The sequence below is a fragment of the Diceros bicornis genome, chromosome 3, assembly GCF_020826845.1.
Source record: "Diceros bicornis minor isolate mBicDic1 chromosome 3, mDicBic1.mat.cur, whole genome shotgun sequence".
NCBI classification, from domain to species: domain Eukaryota; kingdom Metazoa; phylum Chordata; class Mammalia; order Perissodactyla; family Rhinocerotidae; genus Diceros; species Diceros bicornis.
The window spans coordinates 20,028,226-20,043,604 of record NC_080742.1 but is presented as its reverse complement, the minus strand read 5'-3'; the positions used below and the strand labels follow the sequence as shown (position 1 = coordinate 20,043,604).

The 15,379-nt window shown below is 36.5% G+C and overlaps 1 protein-coding gene across 1 annotated transcript in view; it reads left to right on the top strand.

Moving 5' to 3' along the window:
• Positions 1-15,379, top strand: part of HGF (hepatocyte growth factor) — a 74,772-nt gene that overhangs the window by 23,959 nt on the left and 35,434 nt on the right. The window contains exons 7-8 of the mRNA XM_058524514.1: positions 861-981; positions 2,386-2,504. Coding sequence (XP_058380497.1) covers positions 861-981; positions 2,386-2,504 — 240 coding nt within the window. The remainder of the gene's footprint in view (positions 1-860; positions 982-2,385; positions 2,505-15,379) is intronic.

Sequence of the window (15,379 nt, the reverse complement as noted above, 5' to 3'; positions counted from 1 at the left end):
CCACAGGATTCCTGCTGTGCTACAAATCAACCTGTCCATTTGAGAAGCCCCATTTTCAGCTAGTTGATGTGATTCAGAGTTCTCTGTGTCATAAGAGGCCAGCCAGAAGAGAATTATTAGTTAACTTCACAGAGTCATCAGTAAGATCCTGCATAATTAGATCACCTTATACATTTTAAAAACAATGAATACAAGGAGTTCAATAGCAGGTCACCCTCTATCCTAAGCTAGATAGGAATGTAAGCCTGCCTAGTTATTTGACATGGATGTTCACTAACAGAAAGGAGGCATGATTTCTTCTTTTAAAATATCCATGTTCTTTGAATAGTGCCACAATGCCAGATTTCTATCTGAAGCTGGTCTCTCAAATCTATCTGGTTCTGATTTTGGCATTAACCGTAGGAGTATGAAGTGTACTCATTTTAAATTGTGTATTTCCTGTGTATGTATTTGGAGGATAAGTGGAGAGAAGAGCACTATTGTGCTGTCAGTATAGATACTGAGATTCTTTGCATTTTAGACCAACAAAGAGAAGATCCCCAAGGGTCTATCTTATATTTGCAGTTTCTAGGTACCTTTTGGACATTTATTAAAAAATTAGAAAGGCAGCATTCTGGCTGTATGATAAATCTGTATGACACTAACCAGAAATTCCCATTTAAACTATATGAAGAGTTCTGTAGGGAGTGTTTTATGCCACTGTTTATGGACATTAGGCCCTAATTTAAAGTTAAAATGGTTGTAAGCTTTTCTAAAAATCTCTTTGCTAAACAGGTGATTTACTGTTCTTTAAATGGCACAGTGGTGGTCTTGACTTTGCTGTCAGAAGCAATTAACATGCCATACTTTAATTTTATTAGTTGAATGCATGACCTGCAATGGGGAAAGTTATCGAGGTCCCATGGATCATACAGAATCAGGCAAGATTTGTCAGCGCTGGGATCATCAGACGCCACACCGACACAAATTCTTGCCAGAAAGGTAAAATACCACCAACTCATGCATCCAATGATTCTTTTTACAAACTGTTATTTGCTGCATGACAAACTGCCATGGAAATTCTCTTCATATGATGTTTTTTGGATAGTCTTGGGGAAAAGGGATTTGTGATGAAGTATATGAGAATGCTAGCTACACCTTCAGCTGGCCTTGGCTGACTAGGTTAAGAGTCCCTGAAATCAGGATGGTCCTGAACACAGGAGCATCAATGGGGTGCAGAAGGGAAGCACTAACAGAAGCTTCCTCTTTCTCTTCCATAGCAGAAAAAAGACAGAGGCCCATTCGATAGTGACCACTTTCACAGGCCCAAGCTGTGGGAGGAGGCATTATTGCTAAATACAAGCCAATCTCCTTCTAAAGCCACATCTTCAGTGACTTAGGTAAAGTGGGGTCACATATGTGACACAGGTCATGCTCGTAGAAAAGGAATGAAAGATGAAGCAAACAATTCTTTCCCTGTTTTATTCTGGTGTATTTTGAAATTGCCAATCTGGAGAAGTCAGACAATGAAGTCTACTTTTCTCCCAGAATTAGGTTTTGAGCTTAAATAGCTACAAAAGCAAAATGTCTACTTTGACCCATTCATTTCACATGAAACTTTTAGTTGAAAAAAGAAAAAATGAATTCCCTTATTTTTGTTATAAAGAATAAAAATGCAAATAATTATAGAGTAAACTCTATCCTCACCTTTTTTTGTTAATTGCTGAAAGGAGTTTTTTCTTTCTTCTTTCTCTAACTTTTTGGTTTTTGTTGTTCTTTTAAATGAAATTAAAACTCTGATATATTTTTAAGTGCATCTCTTGTCTTTTAAGTGAGAGCTGAAGGGATATGGTAGCAATTAAAATCAAGTTACCAATTCAGGACTCTGTTAATTTAGAGGGAGGAGGGTATAGAGAAAGGGATATGATGGAGTTTGTCTCTTGCTCTGCTGGAGGTGAGGGCATGACCTAGTAAGGCTCTATTTCCAAAATTGAGCTATCATTAGTAACAGAGTTATTGAAATCTAACTTTCAGTTTGAACTTTAAGCCTGGCCTAGAAAAGGACCTGTTTTCTTAATGAGCATTCTGCTTGAGGTCATGTTTATGTAATCTATCCTTAATTGGGCTTTGTGACAAAGGGATTCAGTTTGGGACCTCAACTGATGGACAGGTACCAAATGGACCTAACTTAGTAGCAAAAGGGATGGTACTCTATACTTAGTAAACTATGTAAGTTAATAGATTTAATAGTCACTGACTAGCAGTCCTCGTAAAGCAAAGCATAGAAAAATTCTTTTTTCCCCAGCTAGTAGTATCCAAGCTAAGTCGAAAATTATTTTGTGAGTTGAGGGCTGGGTGGTGTTTCCAGGCAGATTTACGTGACACTTTTCTTGGTGTGGTTTGCAGATATTCTGACAAGGGCTTTGATGATAATTATTGCCGCAATCCTGATGGCAAGCCGAGGCCATGGTGCTATACTCTTGACCCTGACACCCCCTGGGAGTACTGTGCAATTAAAATGTGCGGTAAGTTAGGGTCAAATTTATTGCTTCCTTTTCCTCTCACAGACTGGATCTAAGCAGGCGATTATTAGTGAAACAGGTTAACAGCTATTTTACTTGATGCTTTAATGTGTGTGGGTTTTAATATTTTAAGAATGTGTTACATAATCCTACCCAATCTTTTGAATTTTCAGAGAGCCATCATTTTGAAAGAGATAAATATGCAAGTGCACACATACACACAAAATATTTATACTTATGTTAAAGGCCTAAACATTTTCATGCTGTCAAGAAAGAAAAAATCTACAGAGGGAGAAAAAGATCAGGGAATATGTGCAGTATTGTAACGTTGTCAGAGCCATAAAAGCTAGGACCTTAGATTCTTACCTTCCAATCCTGTATCCTTTCTCTACTTTTCCTCACCAGACATAACGTGAGATGTCAACTGACTGTGAACCTCTTCTAGTGAATGCAATGAAGAATAATAAATCTAATAGATGCTTCTAATAGGTGTCTTTAATCTCTAGTAGCTGGTCCCCCCCCACCGGCTGTCCTTGTACGCAGCCTGCACTCTATTTCAACCTGTCTTTTGGCAGTCCTATAGTCTTTTTCTATATATTGGCCTTTACCCAACTGTCTTCAATTTATAATAAAAAGTGTCTTTTCTCACTTGCTTTGTGGTATCCCTTTAAATCTGTATACTTGGTCCTCTCTTCCATAGTTAACACACATTTTTACTCTTCTCTGAAATAATACTAAATAATAATGAAGTATAGGTATGCCTTTATTTCTCTGAGTACAGGTCTTATTTTTTCAACTGGATCCTAAAATGTTTTAAGACCAATAGAATTGCAAACATTTAGTAAAGTGTAATACTGTTATAAATTGGTTTGATAGCATAAAGATTTGTATATAGAGAGAGCTATAAAAAGACAAATTATCTACATAAGATCAGGCACTAGCACCCAGAATGATAAATATACAATTATGAGGGTATGGATAAGTATTTGTGTATTTTCCTAGAACAGCATGATAAGGATATTCCTTTGAACAAGTATTCAAATTCAGTATTATCCACACTATGATACTGCCAGGGTAAATCTCTCTCCACTTAGACTTGCTAATAAAGGAAATGTTTTGGACCACTCAAATAAAGCCCACAGAGAGGGGATGTGCCTGGCATATGTGAAATAACTGCAGGTTCTGGAAGGCTCTCAATGTGAACACAATGTTCCAAGGAAATTGAGTCATCTGTTTGGTCCTTTAAAATAAAAGATGACTCCTATGACAGTGTTTCTCTGTATAGATTAATTCCACTTATTGACTTTTTAAATCTTGTTAATCTTTCCATCATTCTAGATCATTTAAGTACAATAAACCAACTGTTTCCCTTCCATTTTTTGTGTTTTAGGTACTATTATAAATCATCTCTGGAATAAGACCAGTATAAATAACACACACACACACAAACACACACACACACTCACATACACATTCACCGGCACATTCACCCTTTAACGGGCATGCACACACCAAAAAAATATCCAAGTGTTGCCCTCCTCTTCAGTTCCCAACCAATCTTTGGCTATTTTTATAGGACATTGGGAGAGGAAAGAAATAGAATGAATATGGCACTTCCTAACTATTACATAGATTTCTTTTTCTTTTCTATCCAAAGAGGAGTTGGCTTAATATGCACCTAACATGCAATAATTCTGATGGCTTTGTTAAACAGAGAGTGGTGTTTATAGGATGTTAATTCCAAGAAAATAGTGGTAGAATTTGTGAGCCAAACCTATACAGTTAAGATTAAAATAATCTTTAGAGCTTTGGGAATATTTTAGAAATATTTCATCACAGGACAGCTTTTAGTTTGTAAAATTATGTCTAGAGACTACAGTTTTATTAAAATGAATGAAACAAAGTTGACATTCTGGCATTCTGGAAAGCATGAGAAATAATGCTTTATGAATATTTTTCCAAATATTTTGGCTTATGTATATCTTAAAGTCTATAATGCAAAACCAAGAAATTTGGTGTTGGTTTCAATCATGTAATAGTTTTCTACTGCTGCATGACACGTTACCAAAAACTTAGTGGCTTAGAATAACACACATTTATTGTCTCATAGTTTCTGTGGGTCAGGAGTCCAGGCTTTACTCAGGTGGGTTCTCTGCTTAGGATCTCACAAGGCTGTGATCTAGGTGCCCACTAGACTTACTATCTCATCTAAGACTCAGTGTCTCATCCCAAGTTCACTGGTTATTGGCAGAATTCAGTTTCTTATGGATGTAATGCTGGAGTCCTCAGCTCCTAGAAACTACTTGATGTTTCCTACCACATGACCCTCTCCACGATATGGCAGTTTACTTCTTCAAGGCCAACAGGATAGCTTTCTGCTACTTTGAGCCCCTGACCTCTACACCCTCTTTTAAAGAGCTCTCCTGATTAGGTCAGGCACACGTAGGGTAATGTCCCTTTAATTAACTTAAAATCAACTGATTAGAGACTTTAATTACATCTGCAAAATCTCTTCACTTTTGTTGTACAACATTAAGTTAATCACAGGAGTGGCTCTCCCATCATCTTTCCACTCACACTCAAGGGGAGGGGATTATACAGAGTGCACACCAATGGGTGGGAATCTCAGGGGCCGTATTAGAATTCTGTATACTACACACATATTTACATGCACTGGTTGTAACAGAATATTGATTATCACTTTTTATTTGTGTCATTTGATTATTGGACGAGCTTTTTGCTTATCTCTTAGCCCCGACTGCTTGAATTCCTTGTGAGTTTTCAACATGTTTGAAGAATAGTGTTGATGATTGTGTCATTTATCCTCTCAAAAGTTGAAGGAGGATTTTTAACTCTTGTTTTATTGTATAATAATTGTATTAGAAAATTATAATTGCCCCCATTTAACAACTACAGAAAGCAGCTTTCCATCTACCATCAGTAATCCTCATTTCAGTTCTACAAAATGGCTGTGATTAGGCCAGTAAGGAAAGGTGTGCAAAGGCGTGGACGGGTAGAACAGCATTGCAGTTATCAATTAGGTTGATATGAATATGAATGGGATGAAAACAGAGAAATGGAAGAAGATGAAAAAAACAATATTAGTGGAGGCAGATCAAGCAGAATTCAAGAGCAGCCCATCCATTTGCCATGAGAAATACTGAAAAATTAAGCAGGGAGAGTGGTCTTATCTGATTTGTGATAGTAGTCTCCAAATTGGTCCCCACGGAACCCAGGAGAATGCAAAGACTTTCCTAAGGGTCCGTGGACACAGATAGCTTAAAGGGCTCAAATTCCAGCTCCTCTCCTTCTATATGAATTCTTTCCCAAAGTCTTCTGCTTGAGATGCATGTGTTCCTAAGGAGTCAGTCAAGTTCAACATCCTACCTTCCCATTCACAACGGCCCTTGCCTACTTTACTGAACAAAGGTATACTCTCCACCTTTCCTGAATTTTAATGTGGTACATTGTCCTGGGTTATAGAAACCTTAGGGATACTAAACAAAGAGACCTTTGAAAATACTATATATTCATGCTGTTTATTATTTATGTACTACTAGTAATTATATAACTCTATCCAGAATATATACATATACATACAGATGTGTGTTTGTATGTTTAGTGTATGTGTGTATTTATCTCTTAGAATTTTGTAGTCTCAAAAAATTTAAAAAATTAATCTCAATATATAAAAATCTTTCATAAAAGTTGAGGGGGTAAGGAATAAAAGTTCTCCAACATAAAATACATTGCATTGCACTAACATTCTTTGGGTAAAGTGGAATAGAAAAATGATTCAAGGAGAAACAAAACTTGATAATGTACCTTTTATCTGGAAACAGGTAGGTATCAAATCACTGTGGTATTTAAAGTCCATTAAATCCACTTAAAAGAATGATATAAATTTTTTTGCATAAACAATGTTAATAGTTAAAATATACTAGAAATCACATCTTTTGCAACTATTTAAACTTACCATAAAAAGTGTAGATGTCGACTTAAAAGTATGAGAGGGAATATGAAGAATTGTTCAAAATTCTTCTAGTAACAAGAGCAAAAAAGAAAAAAAAAACCCAACATATAAGAAAGGAGACAGGAGGGACTGATGAGCTCTGATTTTAACAAGCTAGTAAGAAAGAGACTGTGAGCTAGGGCAGTGAGCAGTAAGAATAACAAGGTGAGGAAGGATGTGAACAATGTTAAAGAGGTAAAATGTCCAGTTTATAATTCAAATTAGATGTAGTGGAGAATGAGCTGGGAAAGGGACAAGTCTAAAAACTTTCCTAAGTTATTGGGTAGATGATACATATTTGAGAGCAGTATAAATTTGAGGAGAAAGATATAAGTTTAGGTCTGCTTATATTGAGAGGCAGGTGTATGATGTCTGTGCTCATAGCACATCTACGTTCAGTCTTCTCTGAAGGTCATACAAAGTCATAAGTGAATAGTGATAGCAAAAGCGTTGGGCATTGCTGCACTCCCAGGGAGCACATAGAGAATATAAAGAGGATGGTTTAATGCTCTTCTAGATGCTGGGGATATAGAAGTGAAAAAAAACAGGCCAAGGCCTGTGATAAAACTGAAATTTCAGAGCTTTAGCACAAACTAGTAAAGTAAAAGCTGGCATTGCCTTGACATTGGGCCATTCACACCTTTCAGAGGCAAGGTTTTGAATACTGCTCTCAGTTCCTTTTTATTTGTTAAAAAGCTGAATGAACCGCAAGTTTGCTCCTGTCACTTTGCTTCCAACCTTCTAATCTTGTAATCAGTGTATCACTGAAAGTGAAGGATGAATGTTACTCATCACCAGACAAATGTGTGCCATAGTGTCCAGGACAGGCCTTCTCAGTCTTTCACACTGTATTCCTCAGAAGGTCATTTCTACCCAAACAGCAGCAGCAAATATGCTGGCTACAGAACTTTTTTGTCTTTCTTTTTTTTTTTTTTTTTGTGAGGAAGATCAGCCCTGAGCTAACATCTGATGCCAATCCTCCTCTTTTTGCTGAGGAAGACTGGCCCTGGGCTAACATCCACACCCAGCTTCCTCTACTTTATATGGGAAGCTGCCACAGCATGGCTTGACAAGCGGTGCATCAGTGCGCACCTGGGCTCCGAACCTGTGAACCCTCGGGCCCCTGAAGCGGAGAGCGCGCACTTAACCACTACCTGGCTATAGAACTTTTAACAGACTTCCAGGTTTATGGAATTTTAAGACATTGCAAACATATAACAAGATTGGAAGTTCTGTATAGTGCCTGAATGTAGTACTGATTTTCTTATGGTTTTCCCCTATAATAACTTCACATTTTGAATAACAGTTTGTTCTATAGACTAGTTTACTGCTTTTCAGAGAGAAATAATTATAGTTGGGACTAATTATATTTTTCTGAAGTGAATTTTACTAGCTCTTTGGCAATTAAAAAGCTATCTTGTGGTTGATGTCCTTTAGAAAACCTCATTGGTTATTTAAATCAGTTGTACATAAACTTCTTGGATGGAAGATGTCTTGACACTCTTTAACATTATTGAGAACCCCAAATAGTCTATGTGGGTTATATGAATCAATATTTATTGTATTGGAAATTAACCCATAAATTTTAAAAAAGCATTTATTAAGTCATTAAAAAATAATTAGCTCACTGGATGTTAATAAATATAACATTTTAAATGAAAAATAAATACATTTTTTCAGAAAAATAGGGAGAACAATGGTATTGTTCTAGATCTTTTGCAGATTTAGATTTTTTGCAAATTTCCTTAATGTCACTTTAATTAGAAGAATATAGCTGAGTGTCTCATATTTGCTTCTGCATTCAGTCTTTTGGGATATCATATATCAAGTGCATCTGGAAATTTCACTGTATAAAGGACAAATGACATCTTAGCATTGTTATGAAAATAGTTATGATTTCCTATGGTTTTTGATCTCCTTTGAAAATAGTTTTTGATCTTCTTTGATCCTGAAAGGATCTCCGGAACCCCAAGTGTCCCTCTGAGAACTTTTTGCTACATGTCAGACATGTAAGGCTGATCTGGTCCCATTAGAGTACACTAACTAGGATACACCTGTTGGCTGCTCTAATTGTTCCCACCTCGCACCATCAGCAACACACCTGGTTGGAGACTTCTATCATTTATCTTTTTCTCTGATTTTCTTCTTTTATCCTGTAGGACGGTCTAATCTGCTTTTCAATCTGTCTTTTAAATGATTGGTACCACTATTTATACAGTTTAAAACCCAAAAGCCTAGAATAATCCTAGACATGACCTTTCCTTCACTCTTCACATTTGATCCATCACAAAACCTGTCAATTTTATCTTCTATGTACCTCTCAAATATGGCCTTTTCACTCCATCACTGTCTCCTTTATCCAAAAGACTACTATTTTGTGTCTTGAATATTTGAATGGCCTTCTGAGTGGAGTTATGTCCATATTCACTAGTTTTCCCTTCCAATCCCTCTCCACACTACAAACAGAACGATATTTTAAAAATCTGAGTATGTCATTCTCCATTCCTAGCACACACACAGTACACACACAAACACCAGTTTAAAACCCTTCAATGATTTCCTCTGATCTTATGACAAAGACAAAACAAAACTATCTTTTACTCCCCCTTCCTTATCTCTAATCTCATATACTATCACATTTCTCTCCAGGCTCTCTGCTCCAGCCAGAGTAGTTTTCTTCCCATACATCATATTTTCCATATTTTCATTATAGTTCCTTCACCCGTGCCATCTCCTCTGCCTTGAAAAATTTTCTCTTCCTTTCTCATCTAGTTGACAGCTCATTGTTCGAATTTCAACTCAGTTATTATTTCCTCAGTTACCATTTCTTCATTTGACTTCCCTTACTTGGTCAAATTCTTTATTATATATATATAGCACCATAAACCTCTCCTTTCGTGTTCTCAGAGTCTGGTTTTTACATTTATTTTTGAAATTATTTGGTTAATAGCTTTCTCTATCAAAACTTATAAGCTCCAGCAGAGCAAGGGCCATGTCTCTTTTTGTATCCTGTAGAGCTTAGCACGTTGCTTTGTACATGACAGAAGTTTAACAAATATTTGTTGAATGAATATATGTTACCTTCCTAAAGAGTGGTAGTTTTTCATTTTCTTTTTGTATCTCCTGGAATTTCTTCTATGATTCTTGATTTTCATATGAAAACTTGGCTTTTCTTAGACATTGCCAACCAGGAAGATTTGCTTCATACCCTCTTCCCATCTCCTCAACTCACCTTCAGGTTTCATGCTTCCCTGGGCTAGTTCTATTCATTTGTTGCTGGTTGTCTTGATGACTTTTCGTTTACCAGCAAAATAGACAAGTTTTGTCATGTTTTACCTTATTTTTCTCCTCCTCTTTCTTTTCCTTGTTATTTTTTAAACTTCTAGGTATGTAAGTGTCCAGAGCCATTTTATTTATTTTTGATAGCTTTGTGGAGCTGTAACTGATATAAAAAACCTGAACATATTTAATGTGTACAATTTGGTGGGTTAGAACATATGTGTACACCCATGAAACCATCTCCACAATCAAGGTAATAAACATATCCATCACCTCCAAAAGTTTCCTCCTGTCCCACTGCCCTTTTTTGTGTGTGGTAAGAACACAACTTGAAATCTACTCTCTTAATTTTTTAGCATACAATAGAGTATTGTTAACTATACTATAGATACTATGTTGCACAGTAGATCTCTAGAAATTACTCATTTTGCATAACTTAAACTTTATATTTGTTGAACAACAACTCATTTCAGAAGTGTGACCTAGGCAGAACTTTGATAGCTAAGATTTCCATTAAAAGTATTGTTATGAACTGAATTTTGTCCCCTCACCCCAAAAAATTCATACGTTGAAGATTTAATCCCCAGTGTGACTGTATTTGGAGACAGGGCTTTTAGGAGGTAATTCAAGTTAAATGAGATCATAAAAGTGGGATGCTAATCTGATAGGATTAGTGGCCTTATAAGTAGAGGATGAGAGACAGAGATCTCTCTTTCTCCACCATATGAGGACACAGCGAGAAGGTGGCCTCTTCCTGGATTTCTTTCACCAGGAAGAGAGCTCACACCAGGGCACCTTGATCTTGGACTTCCCAGCCTCCAGAACTGTGAGAAAACACATTTCTGTTGTTTAAGCAACCCAGTCTGTAGTATTTTGTTATGGCAGTCCAAGCAGACTAATACAAATATGTGGTTGTTACTGCACCATGTCTGTTGTTGCCCATTGCTCAGAAAGCCAAGCACCGAGGTGAAGAGATTGCAGCAGAGAGAGAGGGTTTATTAATCACAAGGCAGCCAAGTGAGGAAACAGGAGAATGAATATCAAATCTGCTTCCCCAAAAATAGAGACTCAGGGATATTTATGAGATAGGGGACAAGGTGGTCTGAAATGATTGGAGGTGAGGAGAGATGAGGTAATTGATGATCTGCACAAGCACAGTCAGGCTTCATGCCTCTTCATAGGACGCATGTTCACAGAATGGCAGCATTAGCATGCCCTGAGGGTGGAGTTTTAACCTCTTGATGTCAAAAGGTTGCTTATGGGACTTGTGTGTGTGTGGGCCCAGTTGATGGGTTGGTGGTCTCAACTAGCCTGAAGTGGACAGGGGTTCCAATTCCTGAAAAAAATAGGTCAAACACCCATTTCCATGGTGACCCAGGCTCCAGGGAGATGTTATCTATAGAAACCTAGTGGGAATCAGTTAGCATAGTGCCTAAACAGCGCAGTTAACAATGGGTAAGTTTATCACGTAGATTTAAGTCCTCACTTTCCATTCTGATAAGTTTCTAGGTAAGGCCATCCCCCCGCTTCTTCATGGTACAGGGAAGAAGATACGTTTACAAATGGAGATTTCCTTTACAAATGTAAATGTATCTTACAAAGGGTAACCAGAACTAAGAATGGGCTTAGCAAGGACCCTCCAGGTACCTGGAGATGTCTATGGTGATGGCCTGTTCTGGGGGCAGGCCTCCCACCACAACATTTTTGGTCAGTTAGTGGGGGTGGGGGTCAAAGTGTCTTTCAGGAAGAGACATATTTTGAGGTGGCCAATTCCAATCCCCCACAGTTACTAGCTGCTTAATTATCAATGGCTAACTGCCGTTTTCATGGTCATTGGTAATAAATAAAAAGAATCCTTCCTTCTAGTAACCAATGTACATTGGCATCATTTTAAGAAGTATCTAACCCTTTAAAATTCAGTGTGATTGTATGTTGGGAAAATAATTTTAGCAATTTGTTTTTCTTTCTTAAAGAAAGCTGATTATTTCGCTAAATTTTATTAATTCATCCAAGGCCAGAGATTCACAGAAATAAAATCTTCTTATTGTATTCTGAGTCAAGAAAAAACAGTGCTATCAATACCCTTTCTCAACGGAAAGATCTTGTACTTGGAGGTCTTTACCAAGTCATCTTCTAAGCAATAAGAGTATAGAGTTGACGACCTTTCATGAAAGTCTTGTCTCTAGAGCATTTTATACCAGAAAAGGCTTGGATATAGTCCAGGGAAAAGTTTTGGATAGGAATCCTAGGATCACACAGAAAACAAACGTGCAAGCGATTTGAGGTTTGTATTTTGGAGGTCTTTGTACTACTTTCCCATGTCAATCTTGAAACAAGAAGCTCTTTAAATTTACATTGAGCCTGACCCTGTCCTTTGTGGTCTGAAGAGCACAAGTCTGTTGACAGGAAAGTAGCTTTATACACTGTTCTCAATCTCTGGGGACCATCATAAAGTAAATCCTACATTTTAGTTGCTCTTCAGTAGCTGGGAATAAGAAGTGGGTTGGGTTGAACTACTCCCAGGACTAACCAGGTATTTGTCCAATGTCCTATGAAGCAACTTGTTCTATATATTGGCAAAAGAACTGCAATAGCTTATCACCACTGGGAAATCTAGATTTTAGTGGGGAAAGGGGGACTGTAAATATAAGGATTTACTTGTCTATGTAAAGCTTACAGAGCCCTGAGTGTGGCTCTCTGTAAAATATGTCTGCACTTGCATTCTCTAGTTGCCATTCATGGACTTCCGTCAGGGCCATGGGGTCTCTCTGCAAGGATTTGGCTAGCTTTCCCAGAGAAAATGGGTCAAATTTATTATTAGTCATCTTGTTCTACTGGTCTGTTTCTGTTCAGGAGGCAAGATGTTTGTCCCAAGAATTACATAACAGTTAACGTTCATTCTCTCAAAAAATCTATTCAAACCTTAAAGTTCCCTACCAAATATTATAGCAATCAGATCATAGCACATCCACACCAGCAAAGTGAAGTTAATGTTCCGAGAGGCACCCATTGTATTTTATCATGTTCTGATAGGACAGTGAAAAATTTCAACAGCAAAAATTGTTTTCCTTAAAGCATTTCCAAACAGAAAACTTTGTGTCAATCATCAAAGAAAAACAGTCCTTCACTCATAGGCCGCTGAGGATCATATAAATATCTTTGCATCTCCTTCCAAAGGGTGGCTACCATTGACACCCCTGGCAAAATGTTTTATTTGTGAGGAACTCTCAGAAGAGTTCCTGGTGTTTTCGGTATGAACTTGGTAGACATACTTGCAAAAATATTTGTGTATGTGAGGATGTTGCACTTTAAAAACATTTTGCTTTGGCTAAACTTGATCAGCTTCGGCTGATATTTGGGAATATTTCTGTGCTTCTTTAACACTTCATTTGGCCACTGGAGATTGTTCAAAACCTTCCCTTATTCAGGTCCTGTGTTAAAGTATGAAGTCCAAAGAAATAGGTTTCCCAGCATTTAACAGCCCTTTCCAAATCAATTGGCATGAAATATTTGTTTTGTTTTTGCACCAAATTTTGATATTTATACAGTAGGACAGCTGAAGGAGGCTATTTTATTGCAGCTCAGGAGTAATTCATTTTGTTTGAATAGTAAGTATGAGTGTAGGCAGCAAAGATCAAACATTTATATCACAGTTATATGGTCTATGGGCAAATCATTCATCATGATCCTCATCAGATAATATTTATTAAACAGCTGCATGAAGTCTCATAATAACTTTTATTTATTGATGAAAACTATGTAGTTAACTTATACTAATATATCTTTTTTTACCTATATTATTTATTCTACACATTGCCACCAGAATTATATACTTTTTGTTTATGGGGTTCTAGCAGCTGAATGGCAAATGGGATAAATACAAATGCACTAATTTCAGATGGTACTTTTTAGTTAAAAAACAATACTGTCTGAAAACTGCTAGTTTGTAGTTAAAATCATAAGAAATATTTCCACTGAATTAAAACACAAGAATAAGTAAAACCGCCAAGTTGTTTGATGTTATATATTTCAAAGCTATAGATACTTACTAAAATAAAAGACAAAAATCATAATATTATTATTTAGATTCTTTATACCTTGATGAGGCCTGTCTTAATCAGTTCAGGCTGCCATAATAGACTACTATAGAATGGTGGCTTATAAACAACAGACATTTATTTCTCACAATTCTGGAGGCTGGGAAGTCCAAGATCAAGATGCCGGCAGATTTGTTATCTGGTGAGGGCCTGATTCCTGGTTCATAGATGGCTGTCTTCTCACTGTGTCCTCATATGCTGGAAAGAACACTAATCCCACTCATGAGGGCTCGCCTACCAAAGGCCCCACCTCCTAATACCGTCACAATGGGGATTAGGATTTCAACATATGAATTTACAGAAGACACACATTCAGTCTATAGCAAGGCCTAGGGAAAAGTTATATTCATTCTGTACAATACTGTATTTCATTAGTGTGCAGTAATTCTTTGTATTCTGTAGTTTTTGTAATTTCAAAAGTTTCCTAAACTAAAAAGTTTCCACTTCCAAATTAGAATCTGTTAAATAATATAAATTATTTAATCCAAATCCAAAATTTTGTTTTTTATTTCACCATTTTAATTTACATTTTCTTTTAGTGAATATTTAGTGACTCCTTAAAATAAGATTATATCAAAGGTTTTAAAATATGCTAATGAAAGTTTAGAAAAAACTTTTCAACATAATTGTTTAAATGAGGATTTTATGATTGCTATTTTTAAAAGTGAAAGATTCTTTGATTAAATCTCGGGAACCTCTGCAGTGGAGGTGCAAAGTTAGTACCAACAATTTATGTCTTTGAACTTGACACTGAAATTTTAGTGGATCAATCGACAGTGAAATATTTTCCCTGATATTCTTATATGAGTGGTCTTTTCTTTGACTTGAGGTTTTTGTAATATAGGTATTTCTTTCCACAGAGACTCCTAAAATTTGAAAACTTTGCCCTCAAGTTAGGAAAATATTTATCTTTTACTAGCTTTTAAATTTTATCATTCCTCTTAATATTTTCTGATGATCATGTGGTTGCTTGAAGTTACTCATTGAATTTTCCAGATATTGATTTCCTAATGAATTATGGTAATATTTGTTTACTTTAATAATGTCCCCTTTTTATAAAGAGCAGTGTAATTAAAATTATTTTTGAGTTTAAAGCTCTATGTATTGTTTCAAATTTTAACTATCATGGGTCATTTCTACAAGAGCATCACTTTAAGAAAGGTATTTATGAAAAAATTACTTTGAAAATCCAATCACTCTCATCTAATAACACACTCTAGAAATGACACTTGATATTCAATCTTACATTGACACTGTCGGCATGAAGTTTTACTCTCTCACCCCCACCAGGCATAGCGGCAAGGCATAGATTTACAATGTCAAGCTACCTTCACACAGAAGAGGAAACAGCCCTCTGAACCTGTTTCCACATTTAGAAATACCATTAAATAATGGCCAAATCTGTAATCGTCTCTGAATATCATATTCCTTTTTTTCATTGTTTAGGTTGGTATCTGGCAAATCATTCTAGTATCCAAAGAGCAGAGCGT